At 53.3% G+C, this 26,005-nt stretch overlaps 10 protein-coding genes across 10 annotated transcripts; 7 read left to right on the top strand and 3 right to left on the bottom strand.

Moving 5' to 3' along the window:
• Positions 1 to 729: 729 nt before the first annotated feature.
• NCS54_00116100 (Transcriptional activator HAP2) lies at positions 730 to 1,662 on the top strand (the record flags this gene model as incomplete). The annotated part of the gene is made up of 1 exon (XM_053146795.1): positions 730 to 1,662. One exon carries the CDS (start codon positions 730 to 732, stop codon positions 1,660 to 1,662), a length of 933 nt encoding a protein of 310 aa, XP_053002770.1.
• A 1,488-nt stretch (positions 1,663 to 3,150) lies between these two features.
• On the top strand, positions 3,151 to 7,525 carry NCS54_00116000 (APH domain-containing protein; the record flags this gene model as incomplete). Its single annotated transcript, XM_053146794.1, has 9 exons — positions 3,151 to 3,249; positions 3,315 to 3,931; positions 3,982 to 4,362; positions 4,450 to 4,477; positions 5,067 to 5,391; positions 5,442 to 6,093; positions 6,149 to 6,466; positions 6,517 to 6,580; positions 6,647 to 7,525. 9 exons carry the CDS (start codon positions 3,151 to 3,153, stop codon positions 7,523 to 7,525), a joined length of 3,363 nt encoding a protein of 1,120 aa, XP_053002769.1.
• Positions 7,526 to 8,400: 875 nt separating this feature from the next.
• On the top strand, positions 8,401 to 9,180 carry NCS54_00115900 (Hypothetical protein; the record flags this gene model as incomplete). The annotated part of the gene is made up of 1 exon (XM_053146793.1): positions 8,401 to 9,180. Exon 1 carries the CDS (start codon positions 8,407 to 8,409, stop codon positions 9,178 to 9,180), a length of 774 nt encoding a protein of 257 aa, XP_053002768.1. The 5' UTR covers positions 8,401 to 8,406.
• A 314-nt stretch (positions 9,181 to 9,494) lies between these two features.
• Positions 9,495 to 10,027, bottom strand: NCS54_00115800 (Small nuclear ribonucleoprotein Sm D1; the record flags this gene model as incomplete). Its single annotated transcript, XM_053146792.1, has 3 exons — positions 9,495 to 9,796; positions 9,858 to 9,907; positions 10,014 to 10,027. The coding sequence occupies 3 exons, from the start codon at positions 10,025 to 10,027 to the stop codon at positions 9,495 to 9,497; spliced, it is 366 nt and encodes a 121-aa protein (XP_053002767.1).
• A 707-nt stretch (positions 10,028 to 10,734) lies between these two features.
• Positions 10,735 to 13,408, top strand: NCS54_00115700 (Hypothetical protein; the record flags this gene model as incomplete). Its single annotated transcript, XM_053146791.1, has 3 exons — positions 10,735 to 10,803; positions 10,904 to 13,176; positions 13,231 to 13,408. 3 exons carry the CDS (start codon positions 10,735 to 10,737, stop codon positions 13,406 to 13,408), a joined length of 2,520 nt encoding a protein of 839 aa, XP_053002766.1.
• Positions 13,409 to 14,155: 747 nt separating this feature from the next.
• NCS54_00115600 (U6 snRNA-associated Sm-like protein LSm2) lies at positions 14,156 to 14,633 on the top strand (the record flags this gene model as incomplete). The annotated part of the gene is made up of 4 exons (XM_053146790.1): positions 14,156 to 14,169; positions 14,239 to 14,386; positions 14,438 to 14,540; positions 14,602 to 14,633. The coding sequence occupies 4 exons, from the start codon at positions 14,156 to 14,158 to the stop codon at positions 14,631 to 14,633; spliced, it is 297 nt and encodes a 98-aa protein (XP_053002765.1).
• A 241-nt stretch (positions 14,634 to 14,874) lies between these two features.
• NCS54_00115500 (Hypothetical protein) lies at positions 14,875 to 17,391 on the bottom strand (the record flags this gene model as incomplete). Its single annotated transcript, XM_053146789.1, has 1 exon — positions 14,875 to 17,391. One exon carries the CDS (start codon positions 17,389 to 17,391, stop codon positions 14,875 to 14,877), a length of 2,517 nt encoding a protein of 838 aa, XP_053002764.1.
• Positions 17,392 to 18,457: 1,066 nt separating this feature from the next.
• On the top strand, positions 18,458 to 18,964 carry NCS54_00115400 (Hypothetical protein; the record flags this gene model as incomplete). The annotated part of the gene is made up of 1 exon (XM_053146788.1): positions 18,458 to 18,964. The coding sequence occupies one exon, from the start codon at positions 18,458 to 18,460 to the stop codon at positions 18,962 to 18,964; it is 507 nt and encodes a 168-aa protein (XP_053002763.1).
• A 247-nt stretch (positions 18,965 to 19,211) lies between these two features.
• NCS54_00115300 (G-PROTEIN-RECEP-F1-2 domain-containing protein) lies at positions 19,212 to 20,715 on the bottom strand (the record flags this gene model as incomplete). The annotated part of the gene is made up of 2 exons (XM_053146787.1): positions 19,212 to 19,961; positions 20,020 to 20,715. 2 exons carry the CDS (start codon positions 20,713 to 20,715, stop codon positions 19,212 to 19,214), a joined length of 1,446 nt encoding a protein of 481 aa, XP_053002762.1.
• Positions 20,716 to 23,319: 2,604 nt separating this feature from the next.
• NCS54_00115200 (Protein kinase domain-containing protein) lies at positions 23,320 to 25,827 on the top strand (the record flags this gene model as incomplete). Its single annotated transcript, XM_053146786.1, has 1 exon — positions 23,320 to 25,827. One exon carries the CDS (start codon positions 23,320 to 23,322, stop codon positions 25,825 to 25,827), a length of 2,508 nt encoding a protein of 835 aa, XP_053002761.1.
• Between the last annotated feature and the right edge of the window lie 178 nt (positions 25,828 to 26,005).

Genomic DNA, 26,005 nt, shown 5'->3' with positions numbered 1-26,005 from the left:
ATGCATGGGACTCTGGGCTGCCAACGCATCAAGAGTGGCTTTCCAGACGCGCATTTTGCACCCCTTCCCGCTCCCGTTGCCCGCCCCCGTTTTTCTTTCCACGGTCCCACCCCTTCATCCTAGCCTAGCATATATACAGCGTAGCTAACGCCTATGGTTGGACAGTTTTCTCCAGACAAAGCAACTGACCAGCCAGTGCTGTCTCTCGTCGCTCCTTGCCGTCTTCTCGGCCGCCATCTTGTTCCCTTGCCTAAACGGCGCCGCTTACTTCTCACGTGGCTGTGTGAACCGCCGCATCAGCCACTACAGGCAGTATCCAGCCACGACATCAGCTCGCATATGCTGTGGTTGACCGTCTGAGAGACCGCTTCTGCCCCATTTCAGCTTGCCACCTCACACACGTATGCCCAATCACTTGGGTACGCCTTCTCCCAGATCTGTCGCGATTAGAGCATCTTGAAGAGAGGGCTCCTGACTCGACAGCCCAACTCTACCCAAGCCAAACAGCTGGACCTTAAACCCACAACTCTCCAACTCGGTTTCCCATTGCATTGCAACTATTCGTCATTTGCTTCTCTGTCGAACGGATTTTTGGACGTCAGAATTGTTACGCGTCTTACATCTTTGGTCGAATCCAGCTCTGAACCCCAACACGCCATTAACGAATTGAAACGCGACGAGGACGCCTATCCTCGACACCTGCCAATCAAACTGGATTGCTAGTGGATAATGGACTACGGCCAATATCAACAGCAAGGACAAAACACAAACTCAGGCTACGCGAACTCTGGTGCTGCTAACAACATCACTTCGCCCACAAACAACATCAACCAGCACACGGTGCAGACGTCGCCCATTATCCCCCAGCAGCAGCACCAGGCTCAGCCTCAAGGACACAACATGTATCAACCACAATACGGCGTGCCACAGCAGGGCATGCAGCAAGTTTATGGCATGCCCGGAATCCAGGCGGCCGCAATGGCTGCGACCGCTGCCGCGTCTGGCTCCAATTATGGTTATATGCCCTCAGATCCCAACATGCCTCAAAGCTCCCCTCGTATGGGCGGCGCCACCGCTAAGAAGGACAATCGCCAGTCTCCTCGCATGAACAACATGACACAGATTCCCGCCCGCCGAATGAGCCAGGTCACCAGCCCTGGGGTTCCCAACGCGTCGACCATGATGAGCCACGCCGGCGCGCGACCGGGCGTTGCCCCACCTCAAATGCCGGCCGCACAGATGCAACATCCGCAATCCCCGGAGATGCCGGCCGGAGGCGGCGTTGAGGAATCGCCACTATATGTCAATGCCAAGCAGTTTCATCGAATTCTCAAGCGGCGTGTTGCCCGACAAAAGCTTGAGGAACAGCTTCGACTGACCTCGAAAGGCCGAAAACCCTACCTTCACGAATCGCGACATAACCACGCAATGCGCCGTCCGCGTGGCCCTGGTGGTCGATTCCTCACAGCAGAAGAAGTCGCCGCTATGGAGCGCGACGCTGGCAAGGGAGACGGCAAAGCTGATGATTCCGCGGCCGGAGATAAGGCGTCTGGATCCGCAGGAACCAAGCGCAAGTCTGCAGCCGACTCTTCGTCAACGAACAAGAGAGCTAAGACGGACACAGCGAGCCCAAGGGACGACGAAGATGAAGACGAGGGTTGATCGTATACTATATGTATAAATCACCCAAGTCTCCTTTGTTGACCTATAAGCGGTTTACGACGTCACGACAGCAGCACGATTGTTCCTTCTTTTCAACTCCCCACTCGAGTCTATCTAGGGGGTCGGCGACGGGCGAGGGGGTTTATTGTCGACCGGACGGGGGTGTCTTCGGTTAATATGGGTCTGTGTCTTTTTTCTCAAGTTTTGACACCTTCGTTTACGGCTCTTACAGGGCTGTCAGGGCCATGCCAGGACCCGGCAGCTCTCTTTCTTGAAATTTTTTTTTTTTGTTTCATTGTAATACAGCACTGGACTGGCAACAGCATGTCACGCCTGTACTCGGATGGGTGTGGCCTCAGGAATATCGGATGGACAGAATGCATGGACGATTCAACATGATGGATACCCCCTCTTTGTTATTTCGTTCGGGCCTTTCTCCTTTGTCTTTTTCGATTCTCTCATTCTTATTTTTGTCGAACTCTTTGAAGATGGTTCGCAGCTCGTGCAACGTGGGTCTGGCACCAACGAAGTCAGTCACTTGGCTGCTGATGCATATTGCCCATGTATGTGGGCAGGCATTACAATACAAGTTGACAATCGAGGGCGGGATGGAGAGGAGAACAACAAACCCGAATATGCGAAAAAGAAGAAAAAAGAAAAAAGAAGAATATTTTGTCACATGTTAAATACTTCGGGAAGAGAGAAGAATTGAGGACTGGTTTATGGACTTGGTGCTCCTCGTGGCCCCATGGATGTATAAGTTTAGAGTTGCCGCCGAGTATGATTCAATGCCGGATCACCAGTAGCAGAGGGAGACAGTGTCTGAAAATCTAAGCGTGTACATGATTTACACTTTGTTGTTTAATTTGGCCCGTTGTTCTCCGTTGTGAATGTGTAAGTGGCAGTATTAACATGGGAATAAAACAGGCATAACATTTGGTAGATTCTTCAAGATTCTCATCTATCTAGGTATTTGGCATAAGTGAATGACTGTCACTACAACACATGGTAAAGCTATGGTGACCAACCCTTCATGTCTGGCTTGTCCACTTACCACTGTCTAGCCATCCATGAATGTCTTTGATAAGCGTAGCCGATCTCAGCCAGATGAACCGATTGTTCATTGGCTCGGGATCAAAATGCGGCCCCTCATTAGTCTCCATGGCAAGATGCCGAGGAGACGTGACACAATGTGGAGAGATTGGGGAAGAGGGGCAAGGCATGGCCCGCGGCGATGAACTGTATGTAACCTGACCGACCCCAGATTTGGACCTCGGCATGTCCTAGAACGGGGGACCTCAGCTGCAACATAAGCATGTAAAAGCGACCTGGCGACCCCGGTCAGACTGACTTGGGGTTTGTTTAGCTGTCGAGACTTTTATAACCTTCTCCTGTCACATACAATTTACGTCTCGCGAGACCTGGAAGCTCCCTTCTTCACCACTGAGCAGCCCACATCATTAAGACAAGGAACCAACACTCTTGGTCATGGCTGGCAGGGTACGGCAGCCCGTCGACGAGGCGGCGCTCGAGAGGTACATCTCGGATAATGTGCCAGCTATCAAGACGCCGATTGATCTGAAGCAGGTGAGCTCACGACCGCCTTTCGACTATGGGAATGGCTGCGATGCTGACCATGTGACGTCAATCAGTTCGGCTTTGGTCAATCCAACCCCACGTACCAGATCACGGCCGCTGATGGTCAGCGCTTCGTGATGCGAAAGAAGCCTCCTGGAAAGCTCCTCTCCAAGACGGCGCACAAGGTTGAGCGTGAATATCGCATCATGCACGCTCTCGAGCACACTGACCTTCCGGTGCCCAAGACGTACTGCTTGTGTGAGGATGACTCGGTCATCGGCACCCCGTTCTACATCATGGAGTTTCTCGATGGGCGCATCTTTGAGGACTTTACCATGCCGGGTGTCGAGCCCGCTGAGCGCGAGGCCATGTGGCGCGACGCTGTGGTAACGCTCGCGCGCTTCCACGCTGTCGATTATCAAAAGGTTGGTCTGGAGAAGTTTGGCAGGGCATCGGGGTTCTACCCTCGACAGATCAACACATGGGTCACCATCTGCGGGAGCCAGGAGAAGGCCGTGGACGTGGAGACGAAGGAGGCCGTTGGGAGGCTTCCCAACTTTGACGAGACGGTGCGCTTCTTCAAGAATGAGCGACTGCAGCCCAAGGACCGGGCGACTCTTGTGCATGGCGACTACAAGATTGACAACCTGGTGTTTCACAAGACGGAGCCGAGAGTCATTGGCATTCTAGAGTATGTTTTCACCTTATTGTTGGTGATATATGGCTGACTTTCTGGGATAGCTGGGAGATGGCCACGATCGGCCATCCTCTATCCGACGTGTGCAACTTCTTGACCAACTTCTACACTTCCAAATACCCGGGAACAACGCCCTACGACGTGTCCAAGTTCCTCCCCGGACGGACGCCGGGCCTGCCACAGCCGGAGCAGATCCTGGAGTGGTACACGGTGGAGAGTGGGTACGACCCCCGAGCCGAGGTGCCATGGGGCATGGCCTTTAGCATCTGGAAGCTGGCGGGCGTGTGCCAGGGGATCGCGGCGCGGTACGCGGCGAGGCAGGCGAGCAGCGAAAAGGCCAAGCATTACTCGATGACCAGGGGACCGCTGGCAAAGGTCGCTTGGGAGTTGGCCAAGGAGGCTGGGGCTGGCAAGGAGGCAAAGCTGTGAGGGAAGGGATGTGTAATTAGGGGTGGTGCTTTGACAGGGTATGCATGTGTTTTAGAGAGTTGATACAGATCATAAGTATCTAGATCTATGCGCATGAAAGATATGGTGATTGTAGGTTGTCTTCTTGTTAGTGTCTATCCATGGTTCTGTGCACATTTCACGCACGTGGACGCCAAGTCTCCAATGAACGATGGACTGCAACCCAACAAATGAAGCCTCACATCCTAGTTGGAGTCCCCCTTCAGGGTCCTTATCTAATGCCTGATCTGATTTGCTTCCATCAGGTCCTGTCAAAAGATGCATAAGAAACTTGGCCCACGCCGATCCAGGTTCGCCACGTTTTTCGCCCAGGCCCAGCAGACTCGTCCAATCAGTGGCGCAGTTCTAGTGCGACATCAGCGAGATTCAAGATCCAAAACACTGAGCGTTTATGACGTTGCGCGTTGCCAAAGGGATTCGATTTCATTTCCTGCATAGTTTTTCTCTTCTTCAAGGCTTTGGACGTGCATTGAATCTTGATCTTGATTGACTCTTCTTGCCAAGGCTTAAATACCCTTAGATACTGCCTGAGCCTTCTTATCTTGGTAGCCAGGTTAATCGCTCGCTTGGCCCTTCGGACTTTTGAAAACTCATCTCTTCAACAACCCGACGACGCGATCATTTCACCATCTCCAACGCCTCACTTGATTGACCACCTCAGGCCGGCCCGTCAATGGCTGGCAACATCCGCCGGCGCATCACGCTGCCGGATCCCGGATTCGATCCGAGAGCGGACGAGAGGCGTCCTCTGTTGGGCACCCGCCTCAGCACGAGCGGCGTCGAGAACGCCGAGGCCGTCTACAGCTGCATGACGGATCCTCACAGCCACTTGCCCGTGTACACCAACATCCACCGCATCCGTCGCGACATTATCAGCGTGGTTGAGGACTATCTGAGCCTGGAGCAGCTGCAGGACCTGAGGATCAACGTCACTGTTGTGAGGCCGCTGGTGGACAAGTTCTATGGCCTGAATGACATTTCCATCAGTGAGATAGACTCAACCTCATTCTCACAACTTCTTACTGACCTATCATAGTCTACTGTCTACTGGTCAACCGTGCTCAGTTCCTCGATGAACAGTCTCATCTGAACAACAGACACAATGTCAATTTTACGCGCGCCACCCTGTGCGAGCTCATCGCGACACGCATCCTCCGTCGCTTCGGCGAGGCTCACGGCGGCCACGAAGGCCTCCTCCTGTTGGCCCACATCCTCGTCGCCGGCTTCGAGCCCTTCCAGAACGCCCCTGATGAGATCCGCGCCGAGGCGGAGCGCATCACCACCTGGGTTCATCAAAAGACCCTGCCGTCTCTCGAGATTGCCATTGTGACTGAGAGCAAGCATTTCTTGAGCTCTGCTACTTGTCAAAAGGTTGTAACTGCCATCTACGAGGGTCGCATCGTCTACACCCCTTCGACTTTCTGGGACATCATCCCCGATCACTATAAGTTGAAGCCTATATCTATCTACGAGCCTCGCGAGTCGCCTCTTCTCAACCAATACCGGCTCATTGTCCCCCGCACCCGAAACATCCTCGAGTCCCTCCAATTCGCAGTGTTACTCGCTCTCTATTTTAGCGTCATGATTCTAAGGAGCCAGGGCCTACACAATGGCGTCGAGGTTGCCTTTGCCATCTTTGCTTTTGGATGGGGTCTGGACCAGTTTGCTACCATCCTGGCACACGGATGGTGAGTTCACACCCATCACCACTTGATTTTTCACGAGTTTGCTGACCGTGTTTAGGAACGTGTATACCCAGAACCTCTGGTCATTCCTCGATGTCGCCTTTGTCCTTATCTATTGGGTATACCTCATCCTACGCATCTACGGATGGCGTCTTGATGACACAAATATGATTGAGCAAGCATACGACGTGCTCGCGCTCGCCGCTCCTGTGTTGGTCCCGCGGTTGGCGTTCAACCTACTCAGTGACAACTTGGTCTTCTTATCCCTTAGGTCGATGGTGGCCGATTTCTTCTTTCTGACAGCACTGTCAGCTTGGTGTTTTCTCGGCTTCTTGCTGTCGCTTCTCTGGCTTGGCGAGGGAGCTCACCCCATAGTGTAGGTCTCGCTCAGACACCTTGACAAGTCTTGGACTGACAATATTCTAGGACCATCTCGAAATGGATGATCTACATCTGGTTTGGGCTTGACGGTACAGGCATCCAACGATCGGTTAGTACATGACACTCCTCTTCCTATCGAGTTTTCTCAATATAGAGATGTCTAACTTGTATCCAGACCGAGTTTCACTGGCTATTAGGGCCTAGTGTCATGGTGGCCTTTGCTTTCCTGGGCAACACACTGTTTCTCACGATCCTGGTGTCCATGTTGTCCAACACCTTTAGCAACATTTCGTCCAACGCCCTGCAAGAGATCAACTTTCGACGAGCAGTCCTCACCCTCGAGGGTGTCAAGGCCGACGCTGTCTTTGCGTATCAACCCCCGTTCAACATCCTCGCAGTGTTTCTGTTCATCCCCCTCAAGTTCATCGTCAACCCCCGGTGGTTCCACAAGATCCACGTCGCGGCTGTCAAGACCCTTAACTTCCCAGTACTTATACTCATCGCCGTTGCTGAGCGCCGCCTGCTCTGGCCTTCTCGGGTTGTCGAGGACCCTACCGAGGTCAAGGCTCCACCGCCGACCAAGAGTCGGTTCTGGAAAAAGTGGCGGTTAACCGTCCACCGAGATTTGCGCGCCGTGTTCCAGGTCCCGCCACCGGATACGGTGCACGACGATATCGCCGTCGACGACGACTTGACGCATCATCTCATCCGAAGACAGTTTACGCGGAATGCGACAGCTGAGCTCGACCATAATCGTCCGAGCGACCCTAGTGTTCGACGCCCGTCGCGACGTGATTCCATGTTCCCGGGCATCCCACAGAAGCTTCGAGGGTCATTCTCCGACGCCGACGTCTTGGAGGGAACGGCAGAGAGGCTCGCAAACATGGAAAGGGCCATGCGTAGGATGGAAACTATGCTCTCACGGCTCGTCCCATCCAGCGAGGAAGCAATTGACGATGATAGTAACGACGCTGAGCTAGACGAGAGTGGTACACTTAGAGACGATAACACGGCAGCATCTTCATTCAGGGGCTTGATGGATCGGGTTTCATAAGCATTGCGAGGAGTGTTTTTTTAGGGTGTGATTCTCATCAGAATGCGTTAGGAGAGGCACTGACTGACTGACTGGTCTGGCGTTTGCATGCGAGGGCTTGGATACTGATTCACAGGCCCTGGCCCAATAAGTTTTTCTCAACAATACAACTTTCTTTATCAATGAACATCTCGCACGATATCTCCCACCTTCAAGTTCGCCCAACCTCAAACAGCCATCAACATGTGCATCCTAACCTGCTTCGAGCACAAAGACTGCAAGCACATCTGGGTCGTCGTCACGGAGCCGTGCGAGCCGCTCATGGGTCTCAACAACTGCCCGACCTTTTGCGACGGCACGGCCAAGCAACCACCCAAATACTATCGCACGAAGAGCCGACCCTGCCCTCGCTGTGATCTTCACGGCGAGTACGATCGTCACCTGGTCCGGATGGTTGAGGGTATGGGATGGGGGATCAAGTGGGGGGTTGGGCCTGGAAGAGATGATTGGGGTTGCGAAATGAAGTGTGTGGTTCTTTGAGGACTTTCATCGAGTCATGATGAACGGATGGGTGATGATGGAAGGTCAAGATGACTTGTTGAAGCAGGACCGTTAAGAGTGTCTAAAGCTGGGTTGCGATGGAAGCCCTGAAGAGGTCCTATACATGTTCTCGATACGACCCCGTGTCTCGACATCGCACACCACCGAGGCATCTGAAATTCAACAATTCATTGCTCTTTCTTTCTTTGTTTTCCTCTTGGTTGATATTGGCAGCTCCGATACTTGAACTCTAGCTGAATCACGTGCCGCACCCACTTTCCGGCGTAATGGTTTTTCTCATCGTGCAGCTTGTGAAGCTTCACAACTCAACTACATCTCATAACCCCCCAATATTATACACCATGTTACCGACCCCGGACACTTCTCACGTCCCCTACGAGCGAGTCTACGAGCCTGCAGAAGACTCCTACCTCCTCCTAGATACGCTCTCATCCGCAACAGAGGCTGCATTTCTTAACCAAGCTTTCCCAGATGCTGCTCCCCTTGTGGTGGAGGTCGGCACTGGCTCAGGAGTCGTCCTCGCCTTTGTCAACGCCCATGCGCAGACTCTCTTTGGTACACGCAACATCCTCACCGCGGGCGTCGACATGAATGCCTTTGCGTGCCGCGCCACTGTCGGTACCGTTGGCAAAGCTGAGTCTGACAATGTCAACACCCACGGCTTGTACCTGGGCTCGTGCATGGGCGACCTCGTCACCCCTTGGCGTGAGGGCTCTGTTGACGTCCTCATCTTCAACCCGCCATATGTGCCCACGCCTGAGATGCCTGCTCGACCCGAGTCGTTTGCCGCCGATGATCTGGCTGTGAGCGCGAAACCCTCCTTCGATGACGACTCATACCTCTTGGCTTTGTCGTACGCTGGTGGGCTAGACGGTATGGAGACAACCGACAGGCTTATCGAAGGGCTACCGCGAGTCCTCTCCCGTCGTGGATGTGCCTACATCCTCCTCTGTGCCCAGAACAAGCCTGAAGAGGTCAAGCAGCGCATCCAAGGATTCGGACCCGAGTGGCGGACTCTTACCGTGGGGACCAGCGGCAAGCAGGCTGGCTGGGAGAAACTGCAGATCGTGCGAATATGGCGAGACTATGCGAACCCAGCGGAGGAACAGGTATAGCGAAGGAGATGCCGGGTTGGAGGCGCGCAAGAGCATGTATTCAGATATCTTTCCATACCAAACAAGCGATACCCACCCGCCGATGATTCATACAGTTTTTAGGGCCAAGCATCCCGAACGCCAATCCATTGGTGAATAGTTGATATCGTCGTGATACCGTTTGATAAAACCCCTCACGTCGTCGCGCCCCGTCCGCGATCCCGATCTCTTCAAGCCCTACTCGACCTTCTCCCATTCATCTCTCCGTCTGTATACCCATTCGTGTGACCATTGATTCTATTCGTGTGGCCATTGGTCCCATCCGTGTAGCCATTCTAAGGTCGTCCTCCCCGTCCGCGGCCGCGACCACGTCCTCTGCCGCCACCCCTGCCGCGCCCTCGGCCACCGCCCCGCTCGGCCTCCTTGCGGGCCTTGTTCTTGGGCTTGGGCGCATCGTCGATGAGGAGGGTGTCGAGGGGTAACGAGTCGGGGAGGATAAAGTATCGGATGGTGGAGCCTCGGATGTTCATGGTGTCGAGAGAGACGGGGTCCTGGCCCTTGATCGTCATCTTGACGTTGCGGAGGGCCGTGTTCATCTGGGGGGAGACGGAGGAGATGGTGCCGTGGACGATGGTGCCTGTACCAAGGTCAGTGTTAAGCTCGAGAGTTTGTGAATGAGGGGTATGCTGCTCCCGTACCATTCTTCAACTCAATTGTCACCGTCTCGTTGGCGCATTTCATTAGGAATCTGGTCGTGACATGTTAGCCCAGGAGCTCGTGCTTGAAAGAGAAAGCTCAGCATAATCTCCCAACTGCGGCGCGGCGCATGATGTGGAAGGGGGGTTTGAGCTTACCGAACGAGCTTCATCTTGGCGGCTTATAAGTATAAAATGCGCTTCAGCCGCTAAGAGATGTTGAGTGGTGAATGCTCAAAAGTCGGTCGGTTGAGGTTCGGTCTCGCGCGCGTCGTGGATTCGGCGTGAGGCTGAGGCTGCAACACGGCCTCGAGAAAGTCGGTCGGAAAAATCCAGGTTCGGGAGCTGGGAAGGTGCACGTGACGTTTCCTGTGCTGGACGGGAAGGTCGATGTTTGCTCGAGAGTTTCCCACGTGACCGGCTGAGCCTCGGGCAAGCGCCCACATGTTGCCCCGGACCAAAGTTAATTGGGCGGCCTTATCGATAAGAAGTTCGGGGCGCTCAGTAACCCAGTTCGCGGACCAGCTGGAGACCGAATGGCCACCCATAAATTGGATTGCAGCCTCGTCTCGTCAATCCTGAGCATGTCATCCTTCACGAAGCTCGCCTGATGCCTGTGCCCCGAGTTTCCTCTTCTCCCCCTGGACCATCTGCTGGATACTCGGGGTCAGAATCCTCCGTTCCGTTGCATTAACTGACTCTCTCTTGCTTCTTTGCCTGTAGCGCAGCGGCCCTTCTACCCCCGCCTCGAGACCGACTCCCCTCTACCGTTACCCCACTATCCTCTGAGTTCAAGCCAACCCGAGCCACGCGAACGCGTTCTGCCTGCATTAATTTGATACTTGACGACGACATCTCGAGAGATCTTGGGCACGGCAACATGATATCCGGAAGAGGCGGATCTGGCGCACGAGCTGGGCGGATTCGGCCCCCTCGTCGCATCGTGCGTGTAAGTCTGGAAAGCGCCCTTCCGTGGATATGTCAAGAATTCGATCTATGCAAGGGGAGGCCATGTGCTTGGGTGAAGTATACTGACCTCACTGTTTCAGCCGAACGAACGCGACGAAGGAGGCGACTTTGAGGCTTGCTGGAACATGCTCAAGGAGGCCCTTCGCGACATCCACCAGAAGAACTGCAGTCGACTGTCCTTCGAAGAACTCTATCGCGCAGCCTACAAAATTGTTCTTAAGAAGAAAGGTGAGGCCTTGTATGATCGGGTCAAGGCTTTCGAAGAGCAGTGGTTTGCCGATCATGTTATTCCCAAGATCCGAGACCTCGTTACCACGAGCCTGATCAACATCGGCGTCGAGCGAACATCGGTGACGTCGGTCAACGAGAGACGTCAAACGGGAGAAAAGTTCCTCAAGGGACTACGAGACACGTGGGAGGATCACAACATGTCGATGAACATGACGGCCGATATTCTCATGTACCTCGATCGAGGCTATTCACATCTCGAGGCTCAGCGAGTACCCATCTTCGCCACCACCATCGCCCTCTTCCGAGATCACATCCTACGTTCTTGCCTGAACTCCAACACCAAGGATACCGTCATTGATATCCTGATATCCGTCATCCTGGACCAGATCGATATGGAGCGTGAGGGAGATATTATCGACAGAAACCTTGTTCGAAGCTGCAGTCGTATGCTTAGTTGTCTCTACGAGACTGAAGAGGAGAGCGAGAACGACAAGTTATACCTCACCGTATTCGAGCCTCGATTCCTCGCCAACAGCAAAGCGTATTATGCCGCGGAAGGCAAGAAGCTTTTACGTGAGTCAGATGCCGGCACCTGGCTTCGACACACGCAGCAGCGACTAAACGAGGAAATTGACCGGTGCGGGACTACGATTGAGTTGGAGACGTTACCAAAGGTTACGGAAACCATCGACCAGGAGCTCATTGTCGCCCACATGTCCGAGTTCCTCGCGCTGGAAGGGAGCGGGTTGAGATGGATGATCGACAACGACAAGATTGACGAACTCTCTATCCTTTACCGTCTTATCTCGCGAGTCGACCCCAAGAAAACGGCACTTAAAGAAATCCTGCAGCACCGTGTGGTTGAGCTTGGTTTGGAGATTGAGAAAAACCTCAAGAGCACCGATTTCTCGACTGGCCATGGTGAAGGCGAGGATGGTGGCGAAGGAGACAAGGCAAAGACTTTGAACCCTGCTGCGCAGCAGACAGCTGCTGCTGTCAAGTGGGTGGATGATGTGTTGCGTCTGAAGGACAAGTTTGATGCTCTCTGGACGCAGTGCTTCCAGAACGACTTGATCATCCAGAGCGCCCTGACCAAGAGCTTCTCCGACTTTATCAACATGTTTGCTCGGTGCTCTGAATACGTCTCGTTGTTTATCGATGATAACCTGAAGAGGGGCATCAAAGGCAAGACGGAGGCCGAGGTTGATGTCGTCCTTGAAAAGGCAATTGTTCTGATTCGGTACCTGCAGGATAGGGACCTGTTCCAGACGTATTACCAGAGACACCTGGCACGACGACTTCTCCACGGAAAGTCGGAGAGCCATGACGTGGAAAAACAAATCATTTCTCGGATGAAACAAGAAATGGGCCAGCAGTTCACTAGCAAGTTTGAGGGCATGTTCAGAGACCTGGCCACTTCCTCTGATCTTAGCAGCGGCTACCGAGACCACATCCGCAACGTTGGTGACGGTGCCAAGGTCATAGATCTCAACATCAACGTGCTCACGACAAACTATTGGCCTCCTGAAGTCATGGGTCGAACTGCACAGATTGGCGAGGGTTCTCGGGTGACGTGCGAATACCCACCTGAGGTGCAACGACTACAGGCGAGCTTCGAGCAGTTCTACCTTACCAACCGCAACGGACGCAAGCTCACATGGATTGGCACAACTGGAAGTGCCGATGTCAAATGTACATTCCCAGCGATCCCTGGCAAGTCTGGTCCGTTGGCTCGTGAGCGGAGATATGAGATCAATGTGCCAACATTTGGCATGGTTGTTCTACTACTCTTCAACGACCTGGCCGAGGGCGAGTCTCTCAGCTTTGAGGAGATTCAAGCCAAGACCAACATCTCGACCCCGGATCTTATGCGAACTCTAACGGCCATCGCTGTGGCACCCAAATCACGCGTCCTGGCCAAGGAGCCCCTGTCCAAGTCGGTGAAGCCCACTGACAAGTTCTCCTTCAACGCCTCCTTCCAGAGCAAGACGATCAGAATCAAGGCGCCCATCATCAACGCAGTATCCAAGGTTGAGGACACCAGTGAGAGAAAGAAGACCGAGGAAAAGAACAACCAGACGAGAGCTCACATTGTCGACGCGGCGGTTGTGAGAATCATGAAGTACGTATTTGGGATGGCGAACCACAGGCATACAAACATACTAACCAACTACAGGTCCCGCAAGGAACTCAGCCACTCACAGCTCGTCAGCGAAGTTCTCACTCAGCTCTCTGGCCGGTTCCGACCCGAAGTGTCCCTCATCAAGAAGCGTATCGAGGATCTCATCGCCAGAGAGTACCTGGAGCGACCCGACGAGGACGGCATGCCATCACTGTACCGCTACGTGGCCTAAATCCGCCATGGCTAATGTCACGAAATCACGAAAGGAGAAAAGTGAAAACCACCATTTACTGGGCTTTGCATGGCGTTGGGAGGGGGCATGGATCTCGATTGATTTAACTACATAACGTAGCACATGAACTGGGCACGGGGGCGCTTTTTACTGCGTGACCCAGCTGAGCTGTATTGGAAAGCGAGGGTGTGCATACGGGAAACAAGGTGCTCGCTTCTGCATAAAGAAAACGCCATTTGACGTGTTCCTGAGATGTTTTATTCACATCCAGGGGAGGTGTATCAAGGCGGATGGGAGTTGTATGGTTTGTCCTGTTCAAGGACTGTGTAACTACAGAGTGAATATGAAGTAGACTGAATGCCCGATAGAATTAAGAACAGGAGATCTAAGTATAGGAATTGTATTTATAGCACTAAGTCACATTTGCTCGTTTTCTCTGAATTGGCACTTGATCCGCGAGTGACATGCCCTGATGGGAGGTGATTGAGAGTTTGATACAGTCACGTGACCATAACCGTCGTGTGCCTAGGCGTTCATGATGGAGATCCTGCACCACCAACCAACTAAATCGCCCACGTCCTCAGCTAAACCATTCTTGTACGCCGTTAAAGTCCGTGAATCAATCAAGAAGGCCCTCTACCTCTTGCACACGGATAAAAATCTCATTTAAGCGTAACACTAAGGCGTTGCGAGGCTCAGAAACCCCGGCTCATTCTCTCACTCACCCTCATCCGCCGACGAAACAAGATGCTCTTCTTCAGGTACTCATTCACCCCCTCCTCCTAACGTAACCTCTCATACCTGTTTGTATGCTGACACAAATATTCAAGCTTCTTCAAGACCCTCATCGACCACGAGGTCACGGTCGAGCTCAAGAATGACATCCAGCTCAAGGGCATCCTCAAGAGCGTGGACCAGTATCTCAACATCAAGCTTGACGACATCCAGGTTGTCGAGGAGCTCAAGTACCCCCACATGGTGCGCCCCCTTTTACTGTCATCAATTTTTACAGCACTGACCATGTGATAGAGCTCCGTTAAGAACGTCTTCATCCGTGGTTCCGTGGTGAGATATGTCCACCTCCCCGCTGCGTCGGTGGACACGCAGCTGCTGGAGGATGCCACCCGAAGGGGTAAGTAGCCCTGAATTTTTTTTTACTAGAGAGAGATGAGACTGACTTGGGTGGGTTATAGAAGCTGCGGCTCAGCAGGCAAAGGCCAAGTAGACGGGGTGTTATGAAAGCAAAGCGACGTGTCATGGAATAGATTCCCAACAAGGGAGAGATGCATGGATAACTTGGAGTGGCAAAAGGGGGATTCATGTGGCGTTGGCTCCTGATATGGATAATGAAATGCTCTTCTTTTCCCATACCGTGCTTGTGATGCTGTCATGACGAGACATTAGATGGCCAAACGAGGCTTTACTTTACAGGCTACTGTACAAGATCCTATCCTACAACCATTTCACTACCAATATGCCCCCCCTCCCTTGCCCGATTTACCATCCCACAAATCCTTTTCTGATATCTTCTCATCGTCTTCACCTTCAATGAGCGGCACTACAATGCCTCCCCTTCTCCTCTCTGCCATCCAACGATCTATCCAACCCTTCATTCTTTTCCTGGACTGCTCACTGCCCACGTTGACGGTTGGGACCACCCTTTCAATCCTCAAACTCATGACAAACATGGCCAGCTCCCGGAAACTGCTGTGTTCCGAGTATGGTACGCCGAAGCACATGGCTTCCTTAGTGCTGCCCCTCTGTGGCACAAAGTCTTTGTATCCAAAACGGGTTCGCCAACCCTTGCCGTGAAGGATCTGCTCTGTCTGGATGCTTCCGGGTGAAGTATTCGCCCCGATAGCCTTGCCGGCAGGCCTGAAGTTCCAGCCACTGGGACGGAAGCCCACGATGCGACTGAAGTGAGGTTTGTAGCTGTTGAGATACTCCTGGAGAGTCTCGGCGCGTAGCTCCATTAGCATCTGCATATGAACCTGTGCCTCGATGGGGTCAGAAGTAAGCAGAGCCGTCAGCTCTGGGTCACCGAGTTGCTTGCATATCTTGATCTTTCCGGGTGATGCAAAGATCTTGGACTTTAATGCCTTGGCGATGGAGATGCAGATGCGTTCCTTGCCGATCGAGTAGGTACCGCATATTACCAACAACCGCTTCCGAGGTCCTTTCTTAGCACCGTCTTTCCCTGCTTCGTTGGATTTTGGGCCCTTGAAGAACTTGCTGACGCCCTGAGTTCCCTGGGCACTGGCTTTGTCCCATACATCATCTTTGCAATCAGGGTCAGGCGACATTGATCCGCACAAGTCGGCACAGGCTTTGATGACGTCGTTTTGGGGCGGGAACGAGTAACGGGGATTGAGATATGTCGTGTCCAAGTAGCAGATGTCAATCTTTTGCTGCTTGACCTTCCCCGAGATGGAGTCGACGATTTCTGGTTTGAGGAGTGGATGCTGGACTTGAGCAGGACAAGCCCGAAAGTCTCCGCAATGCAAGATGCGCTGAACTCGACTGCCTATCCCATGCTTCATGGTCTTCTGAAAGAGGAACAGGGAGCTCCCTGGACAGTGGTTTGCAGGTATCATGGTGACTGATGCCCCATCAGTTCCGGGGATGTCGTAGGGCTTCTCAAACTCGAGCTCGACAACCCATTTCTCTGCCGTTCGAAGTTGTTGCTTGACCAGACTACCAGTGACCTTGCTACAGTATATAGGCCCGTGTCTCCATTTCGCTGTTAGGCCGATGTAGTGGTCGCTGTGAAAGTGGCTCAAAAAGTACGCCTTGCAACCCTCGACAGCGCCATACCGGAAGGCATCGACGCAGATGGAGAACCCAGGCATGATCTTGTAAAAGGGGCACGTCCTCTCATAAGCCTGCTTCCCTCGAGAAGAGTGTTCAGCAGCAGCGGCTTCTGCCCACGCCGAATCCTCAGCATTGTTTGACATGAGCTTTGCAAATGCTGATTTAGGCGCGGAGCCTGAGGGATTCATCTTGAAAGGATTGGCTTGGCCGGGTCTAGGAATAGCAGCCCGCTCAAACCTTTTAATGATCTCAGTCGACTCCGCCTTGGAAGGCCCCGGTGGCTTTTCCGGGGCTTGGTTCTCTTTGTTTGATAAGGGGATTGGATTTCCGTCGAGGCAAGAGTTGACATGTCGAGTTGCTTCATCCGTCGAGATGCCGGCTAGACTCCCGTTGCAAATGGGGCAACTCTCTATCATGGAACCATCATCGAGGGTGTCGTCTGCAAAGTCTTCATGCTCAACGCCCCCGGCTTCTTCAGCCTCGAGCCGGGCTTGCTCCCTCATGAACCGCATCTCACGTGTCTCTTCGCCTTCGAGGTCGTCTAATTCGAGTAAGTCTTCATCGGCGACGTCCTGGAGGTGGTCGAATTGTTCGTATGTCGAGTCGTCCTGTTTCAACGTGGGGGTCCTGCTTTCTGCGTCCTTGTTGTCGTCCTTAGCAAAACCGTCCATTTGGACCTCGTGATTTGGGGGTAGCTTTGTACATTGGCCAGTCTCTTTAGTTTCCTTGTTGGCGGTATTTGTCTCGGGTTCGTCCTCGCCTTCGTCCTCGCTATCCGAGTCCATCACGAAAGGGGTCTTGATCTTGGGCTTTGGTTGCTTTGGCCGTGAGTCATTCCCTGCCTCGGGAGGCGACGAAGGTTGATCCGCCGTGACTACAGTCTCAATTTTTATAATGGTCTCCTTCTTTACCGCATTCTCGGGTTCTTCGCTTAGCTTCCTTCTCTTGCTGGGCGATTCATCCTCGTTGTATCGAGCCGTGTCGTCGGCAGTGTAAACGTCTTCATCATCGACAGTTTGCGGCGCTGCACCCAAGAAAAGCGACGTCTCCTGCTTCCCTTCCTTTTTGAAGAAGCTGAGGATGCTCTGGTTGGCCTTGACGGGCTTTTTTGAGAAGTTGGAAGCGGGCTTCCTTGGTGTGCGGGATCGATTGGATTTGGTTGACGTAACCATTGTGAAGGGTGATTTGAGACGATGGAAACCAGAGGCGTTGAATTACTGCATGAAAAATCCAAGAAAAGCCTAATCGGGAAGGATTGAGATGGGGATCAACGCCCAAGAGGCAGACACGACGACTTGCGAGGAGCACGAGAATCAGTCAAAGTGGGATGGGGGTTAACGCTACACGCGAGACCGCGCTGGGAGGCAAAGTGGGAATCGCGAAGTCACATGACGTCTACGTGGGTGTCTTGGGGATTGCCATAACCGCCCTGACGATCGAAGGCAACCATTTACACTGCACATATTTCGAACTATATTCAATCCTTGGCAACCTGAATGGAATTGTGCTATTATCTATTAATTTTGATGAGAAAAATTGTCAGTTTTACTTTACTCATCTTTTCAAGCCTTGTTGCTTGATTTGTATGCTTTAGCGATGGCTCGTCATTGAATTCCTTGGCGAAGCAATGACCACTTCGAAATCTGAACAGACTAGGATGTCATGAGAAGGGAAAAGAAGAGCACATACCCTTAATACGAGCCATTGGAGCATCTGCTTCAGAATATGACGGGCAAGATGATTTTACCAATATTGAATGCGACATCACAATATCCTCACAACAATCACTGCGGTTCGACCCGTGCCGTCACGACTTGACAACCATCAACGCATGGACGCTCAGACAAGACGAGACAATAGCCGTCCGGGCTGTAATAGCAGCCGCAGCTACTGTAGCTAATCACCACCGAGGCGCAACATGAGGAGATGAGGGTTGCATCTCTCCTCCCATGAAACTGGAATCCCCATACCTCTAACCCGGGCAAATGCTACTCTACCATGCGCTACGCTATGATGTCTCGCTCTTAAAACCAGGGCGCCACCTCCGCCGCCATCTTCAGCCTTTACCCGCCAACTACAAACCTGTCACTGGCTCAGCGGTACAGTTACTGTATCATCCCGCAATCAACACACCAAAACGCCCGCGCAAAACCATAACCAGCCCTCCCTCCAACAGCTGCAGCCACATGAGCTTCCCGCCACGTCCGTGACGCCTCTTTATTTCTCCTCGAGGAAAACATGTTCCGGACTACGGCCCAGATCCGGCACGTCTCAGCCATCCCCGCCGGCATCCCAGCGTCCAAGGGTGTCGAGATGCTGCACGACCACGAGTTCTTCATCAAGTGCGACCCTCACATGATCAAGTACGAGGCTCTGCAGACGTCCCAGGATCCAGCGCCTGCACCTCCTCCCGGGGGCCAGCCCGTCGTCGCCTCGCCCAAGTGCTATTCAATCACAGACAGGGTGCATGCCCTACCGGCGGGCCTCTGGGACTCCGACGTTGTCAGCAATGCAGAGTTCTTTAACCTTGAGAGGGGGGTCTTCATCCGCATGAGAGGTCCGATGGGCATGGTACTGGAGACGGTGTGGCAGATCGAGGAGGCAGAAGATGGGAGGTGCGAGATCGTCGAGGATGTCGTCATTGCATGTTCTAGATTGCTTGTGGGTGTGGTCAAAGGTTCGTGCGAGGATGGGTGGAAAGGGGTGCATGGCAAGATGGTCGAGAGGCTAAAGGGATCTTCGTGACACCAAGTAAGCTTATCCAGACAGTGTGTGCGGTGTGGTAGAAGGCTTCACGGAACTTGTTTTATAGAGATGTCTTGATAGAAATGCTTAGATTAAAAGACTAGATCTTGACTATGGTATGATCCAAGAGTACAGAATGTTGGGTATCTAGATATGTATGGATAGGTGTTCTCGGTCTATATACAGCATGTCTCGGTACCCTCAATCAAATAATAAATGGGGTCTGAGCGAGTCACAAAGGCCTGCCCTAGAAACTCCTCATGACATGCTTCTCTCCGCTGCTCAGCGATGGAGTCTGGCTCATCGACGGGTCAGGGAATCTCGGATCTCTATCCTTGTCCACCTCAATCTCCACCGCCACGGACGTGACCACGTCCATCTGGATGGCTATCTCGTCGCGTGCTGCACTCCTTAGAGACTCCTGGCTGAGGGTCCGGGTGCGCAGGGCTCCTGATACCTTGTCAGACCTGCTCCCTAGTCGTTGCCACCATCCACCAACTCCGCCCATGCCGGCGGAATGGGACTCTCCGCCTTGGATCCAGATAGTGTTGCCGTACCGGTTGGCAGGGGTACGCATAAAGGCAAAGGTCTCGAGGCCCGTGTCCTCAATATCGACATCGTCTTTGGAACCGAAAACAATGGCATGTCGGGTCGTGCCGAACAGCAGGCAATCAAAGGATCCGTTGCTGGCGATGAGGGTTCCGGCGAAGCAGTAGTATCCCATAGGAACGTGGGCACCAGCCATGGTGGCGATACGGCCGAGGGCGAGAGGAAGAGTACACATGACGTAGATCAGAGGGTACACAAGAAAGGCCGGGTTGTGGTTGAACTTGACTCGAGTGTTATTCGAGCCGTCTTTTTCTGCGGTCTCCTTGGCCTGTCGTCTCAACGATATGTATATGGCGATGTAGAGAACACTGGTTGTGACGAGAGAAAGGAAAATAAAAAGGTAATGAGTGAGTAGTCGAAGATTCTCGTAGGCGTCGTTAATCCAGCACTTGAATCGTGTTAGTACAGTAGCAATCGATGAGTGACCTCCTTGATAGGAGACTTACCCATGGGCCTGCGCGAACATAGTAACCCCCGACATTCCTGCCATTATTTGTGGCTAGCAAAGGGATAATAGCTAGCGAGTAGACAAATATCCAAATGGCTACAATGACTGCGTACAAGATCCTTTGGGGTGGTCGATAGTCTTTGACGACGGAGAGATATGTGTGGACGGCAATGGCTGTAATGAATAAACTGGATGACAAGTCCCCGTTGGAATCAAAGAGACCTTGAACAAAGCAGGTAGGAGTGTTGATAAAGATGCCGCCTCTTTGAATCCAGGTGACGCTCAGAAGAAAGGCAGCGCCCTGGTGCATATCGGCGATGATGAGGTTGAAGACGAGAATGAGGAACTGGTTGGGAGGGTTGTTTCCGGCAGCCTTGATGCGATCGGCGCTCTGGCCGTGTACTGCCCTCGAAGACTGCCCCTGAGGCCCAAACGGCCCCTCCTGATAGGTAAAGTCGGTCACGGGTTGAGGGTCGGGGATGTTTCTCGCGATGTTGTCGGCGCGAGTCTTCTTCTGGATGTGCCATGCCAGGAGTTTGTAGGTCAAGTATAGAAAGAGAGTTGAGGCGAGGAGGAAGGAGAGCAGAGCAAAGACGGAGATGGCGATGAGACCGTTGCGGAGGCTGGCTGGCAGAGGCGCGATGGACTCGCTTTCCGAGTGCGCCTTCAAGTACTCTTCACCTACGGTTGCCATGATGGTGGTGATGCTGCTGGGCTTCGGGCTGCATGGAGTCCGGCAGTCATCAAGAAGCAGATGGGAAACTGAATGATGGATATTGAAGATAGATACAGACCAAAAAGGCCAAGGGATTCAAGCCTCGACATGGAACAAGGTTCTTTTTGAGCATCTTCTTACGGATACTGCCCTGTAATACTTGAACGACCCTGAGCGTGGGATCCAGCCCTCATGCGCCCTCCCACCTCCCGGGCAGGACTAGCTACTGTAAGGTAACTGCCGTATCGGTAGTAGCATTTCAGAGGCCCTTCGATCCAACAGTTCGCGCCAGATGTAAGCCGAGTATCCGATGATGAGGCGAGGTGTGGCTCGAGCCTATCACGGACACCATCAAGGACGCACCGTTCAGCACTCTCGCACACTCCCGGCCAGGGGGATCGATGCAGATGCAGGTACTGACTCGTGAGTCTCAAAGGGACAAAAGGAGGCACGGACGTGGGGAATGAGATCGGCGTCACGGGGAGTCGAGGCTAGGGGCCGGGCTTTGACGGGACTAGCCAAGATGACCGCGATCTTGGGAGTTGATGGCTTAGATGGAGAGGCTTTCCGTTGGAAGCTTGTTTAGTAGAGGGCTTTTGGCTTGTGATGAGGGAGATGAATGCATGACGCCAACCCGAACAATGTCGGGACCTACCGCCGATGTGTGTTTCAACGATTCGAGTCGATATTTGTCATGCTCGTAGTGGTTTCGATGGTCTCGGTATTGCTTCCAACTCTGATATCGTCTTCAGGCCGCACTACCCAGCACCTTGGAATGGGTCAGATGGGCCATACCAGCAGAAACCAGTCAAACCGCCGAGAGGTGATCGACGGATAAAGCCTCGCGCCTCGATTAGTAACCACCGAGAGCAGGCTCGCTCATTCCGAGCTGGCACCAACGGTTGGCGTTTGCTTGGTGTTGGCCAAGTCCATTCAGCTGGGACCAAAAAAACCGCCAGCCATTGGAAGCTCTCCAAAGCGAAGCCCCTTTCTCTTCTGTTTCAAGCCTTGTCCTTCTGGGGAAGGCGGCTGCAGGTGTGCTTTGACGCTGAACAGAGGCAATACCCGGGCGTAGTTGGTGGCCATGGCCGCGGACTTGTTTCGCAGCCCGTTCAAATAAAGGCGCCCCTTGACAACAAGGGGAACCAGTAGCCCGAGACATTTGCAGAATGTTGTTTGTCAGACTATGGCGATGAGCTCGAGGCTCGATAAACGTCGCGATCAAACAGACTTCTTTCAGTGTCATTCCGTGGCGCGTTGCCTCGGTCGCGCACGGACAGCTTCTGTATCTGCAAGCCTCGGCATCGTTCTTTGGCGAAGTGACCGATCCTAGTGGTTTAGGTGACGGCGGGCGCCATCGCGCACTGGACTATTGGGTCCTCTTTATCGGCCGAATCCCCAACCCCTGGGACCCGTCGGCGAATGAGATCCCGGGTCGGGGTGGTCTTCAAATGTCCGGTCTTTATCGGGTACTGTACGCTTGTCGATCGTTGTTCTAATGGAAACTCCAGGCAGCCATGATCACCCGTCTCAGCCCTGACTAGGCAGCTGCCTGCGGCCTGGAAGGATTCTGAAGCGATTCGACGAGAATGATTGACATTGACGTGGGATCGTCAGGTTCTGTATTTCAGTCCTCAGATTCAAGGCTTCATAGACGATGCGTCCGAGTATAAAAGAGCTCTCATGCTCCCCGACTCTAGCACTCTCTTCTTTCCTCCTCAGCTTCCTTTGCCATTCGGCTTAGATCAAGTGTAGTATCTGTTCTTGCACAGGTTAACCCCTGGCATGGGTTCATCGCCCTTCCAAACTAGTTGACTTTAATTTTTTGCTTCGCCGGGGTTCAGCTCTTGGTTGCGCTTGCGTAGCCCAAGCCCGCCCCAGAGTGTCCTTGGTATCACACTGCCTCCAAGTGACGCGAAGTTTCTTTAGTTCGCTGCTTTTCATTGCACTTTTGCTGGTTGCACTAGCGATGCGAAGAAGGGCACTTTTGATAGTTGGTTGCGCTGGCTCATGCGCTGAAGGATTAGCTCGCGTGTCGGTTTCAACTGTGGCGTGGATGAACTGGGTAAAAGCACGAGAGAACTTAAAAAGTTGGTTGATTTTGATTCAGGCCAGACTGATAATGGAGGGGAACTAATACGCAAAATCCGAGCCAGGGGTTGGTTCTGAAGACAATTCCCGTCCCGTCGTCTTTGTTGTCTTCTATTGTGCTGGCACACTCACTAGCCACCTTGACTCGTCCTGCACCGCCACATCCCCCGCCCATTGGCTACCAGGATGGCGGCTGCTGTGACACGAGGCTCGTGCGTGCCGTGTCAGACACTGAACGACAAGCGTCAAGTGGCCCCTTTCCAACATGTCCAACGATCTCAATTTCAACACCACCCATCTTCGCTTCTCGTTTTCCGGTCAAGGATCACGGCCGCCCAGTTTAGCGACACGTGGTCAGGCTAAGGATACCATGACGTGAACCAAACGGTCCTTCCCCAAGCTCTCTAGTCCCGCCAAACGCCCCAAGCCCAAGTCCGTCTTCTCCCCGGCTCAGGCAGCTCAGCCCTAGACGGGCACCAAGATCCCATCAACATGGCGTCGCTCCAGGTTAGAGGCCCGGACTTCTCCGTCACCAAGCAAAAGGCCATCGAGGATGCCAAGAAGATGCAAAAGCTCGTCACCGAGCAGTGCTCAAAGACCGGAAAGGACCCCCCTCAGTACCGCCTATCGGAGCTCATCGGCAAGGGCAGCTTCGGCCGCGTCTACAAGGCCACTTCTCTAACGACAAACCAACTGGTCGCTGTCAAGATTATCGATATTGAGGAGAGTGACACTGCCATTCCCAACCCCAAGCTCGCCGACACATACAGCGACTTGCTCAAGGAGATCAGCGCCCTGAAGTTGTTGAGCGACACGGGCGCAAAGAACATCAACCATGTCATCGAGGCCCTGCCGGTAGGCCAGTCCATGTGGATGATCACAGAGTACTGCGCTGGAGGCAGTGTGGCCACCCTCATGAAGCCAACCTCACCCGGTGGTCTCCAAGAGAAATGGATAATACCCATCCTGCGCGAGGTGGCTGAGGCAGTCCACTGGGTACACAAGGAGGGCATCATCCACCGAGATATCAAGTGCGCAAACATTCTCGTCACCGAGGTTGGAGACGTTCAGCTCTGCGATTTCGGTGTTGCCGGTGTTATCGAGACCAAGTTTGACAAACGTTCAACCGTCATCGGCACGCCGCATTGGATGGCCCCCGAGCTCTTTGATCCTGCTGCCTCGTACGGCACTGAAGTTGACATCTGGGCCTTTGGTGCCATGGTTTACGAGATTGCCTCGGGCTTGCCGCCCAATGTGGCGGCTGGCATGGATTTCAACAGGCTGGGCTCCTATCTGAAGCAACATATCCCTCGCCTCGAAGGTGATCGATATTCACCGGGCCTGAAAGACCTTGTGGCGTATTGCTTGGAGGACGATCCCAAGAAGCGCCCGACAATCGAGGAGGTTCAACATCATCGATACATACATAACACGCAGGAGATGTTCCCGACATCTACTCTCGCACAGCTGGTTAAGGGTTACAAGTTGTGGGAAGCTAAGGGCGGAAACCGCAAATCTCTCTTCTCTGCAGGAGGAGCTCAAGGGCCCTCAGATTTCGCGCCGACAGGATACGAAAACGATGAGTGGAATTTTAGTACGACCGCTGCATTCGATCAACAAGTCCTTAAGATGGATAATGACCAAGCGGTCTATGATGTCTACGGGTCTAATATCGACCTCAGGCAAGATGGCTACGACGATGCGTCACGCACCCAGAAGCCAAAGTCGCGCCGACGTCCTCCGCCACATCTGCCTTCGGTTAAAGCGCCTCTGGAGAAGCTCTTTGATCCGAATACCATTTCGAACTATGAGGACAACTCCCGGGCGTACTATGGTCGTTTTCCTCCCCCCTCCCTAGACTATCCCCCTCCTCCTCCCCCGGCTTCGGACTTGCCCCTGCGAGATGACTCGTCCCAGTCCCAGGGCGTGAGGGAATCTCTGATTGATCTTGACGCGTCTTTGGACGGGAGCAACCTCTCCGAGTTTGTTGATATGAACACCATCCGGGCGGGGGATCCTAGAGCATCGACAGACTATGACTTTGGCGATGTGTCTTACAACAAGCCGCCCCTTAGTGATCCGGAACTGAACAACAATCGGCGGACTCAAGATTGGAAATTCCCATCCATGGCTCCGCCTGCCTCAGCGAACCCGGAGATGTTCAGGTTCCCCTTCAATGATGACCAGGGGCCGAGCACCAGCCGTCTCATTCACCCACCCACTGAGCCAATCCAACCGTCCTCTCAGTTTAATGATCTGGCAGTTCCTTCGCCAATAAATAACCGAGCGTCGTCAGGGAGTCTCATCGATCTAGATATGAGTCTAGCAGACCCTATCAATGATTATCCTCGACCATCTACATCACACTCAGACGTGGGCTCGATAGCTGGCTCAGAAATGGGCGGAGCGAACCCGTTCGAGTTGGAGAAGCACGCCTCTCTTTATGTGATGCCCAATACTATCCGGGAACCCTCCATCTATGTATCAGACGACTCGGAGTACGCCAATGCCATCGCGGATCTCTCCCTCAACGACACCCAACGGCACGATCCCCAACCGTCATTCCAGCAACCACAACCGCTATTCCAAGCCCAGCAGCCACCGCCACAAGGGCCATCCCAACCCCCGCAAACAAACGGCAGCGAGAGGCCATACTCTTTGAGTGAATTCGCGGATACGGACCCCGAGTCATTCACTCCCCAGCCAACAACAATCGCCGAGATCCCCCGCCAACCATCGCCTCTACAGGAGCCGCCACCATCGTTTCAAGACGATTACACCCGCTCGTTCCAGCAAAGGCCATTCATTCCACCTGCCCCTACTGCGCCTTCGCCCCGGGTGATGGAGGGTCAGGCGTCGTCTGAGCAGGTCAAGGAGGAACTTCGTCGTATGGCCATGAGCCTCAGCGACCATCTCAATCAGGCGAATACATACCTGTCAGGCCTGCCCATTCGTCGAGCGAGCACGACCAGGGTCGAGTCTATTGGCGACACGCCTTGATCTACGTTTGCATTACCAAGCTAGGATAGGTAGGAGAGATGATATAATTTGGTCACACTCGGAATGAGTTTGGTAGCATCTTTGGGCCTTGGATCCGGGACGGATGCCGTCTTGCCTGACATGACGTATGATCATGAATCTTAATCACGAATAGAATGCCTCAATAATAGTCTTGATC

This window comes from Fusarium falciforme, chromosome 1 (genome assembly GCF_026873545.1).
Source record: "Fusarium falciforme chromosome 1, complete sequence".
NCBI lineage: Eukaryota > Fungi > Ascomycota > Sordariomycetes > Hypocreales > Nectriaceae > Fusarium > Fusarium falciforme.
The sequence above is the reverse complement of the archived record's forward strand: the minus strand, read 5'-3'. Positions and strand labels throughout refer to the sequence as shown.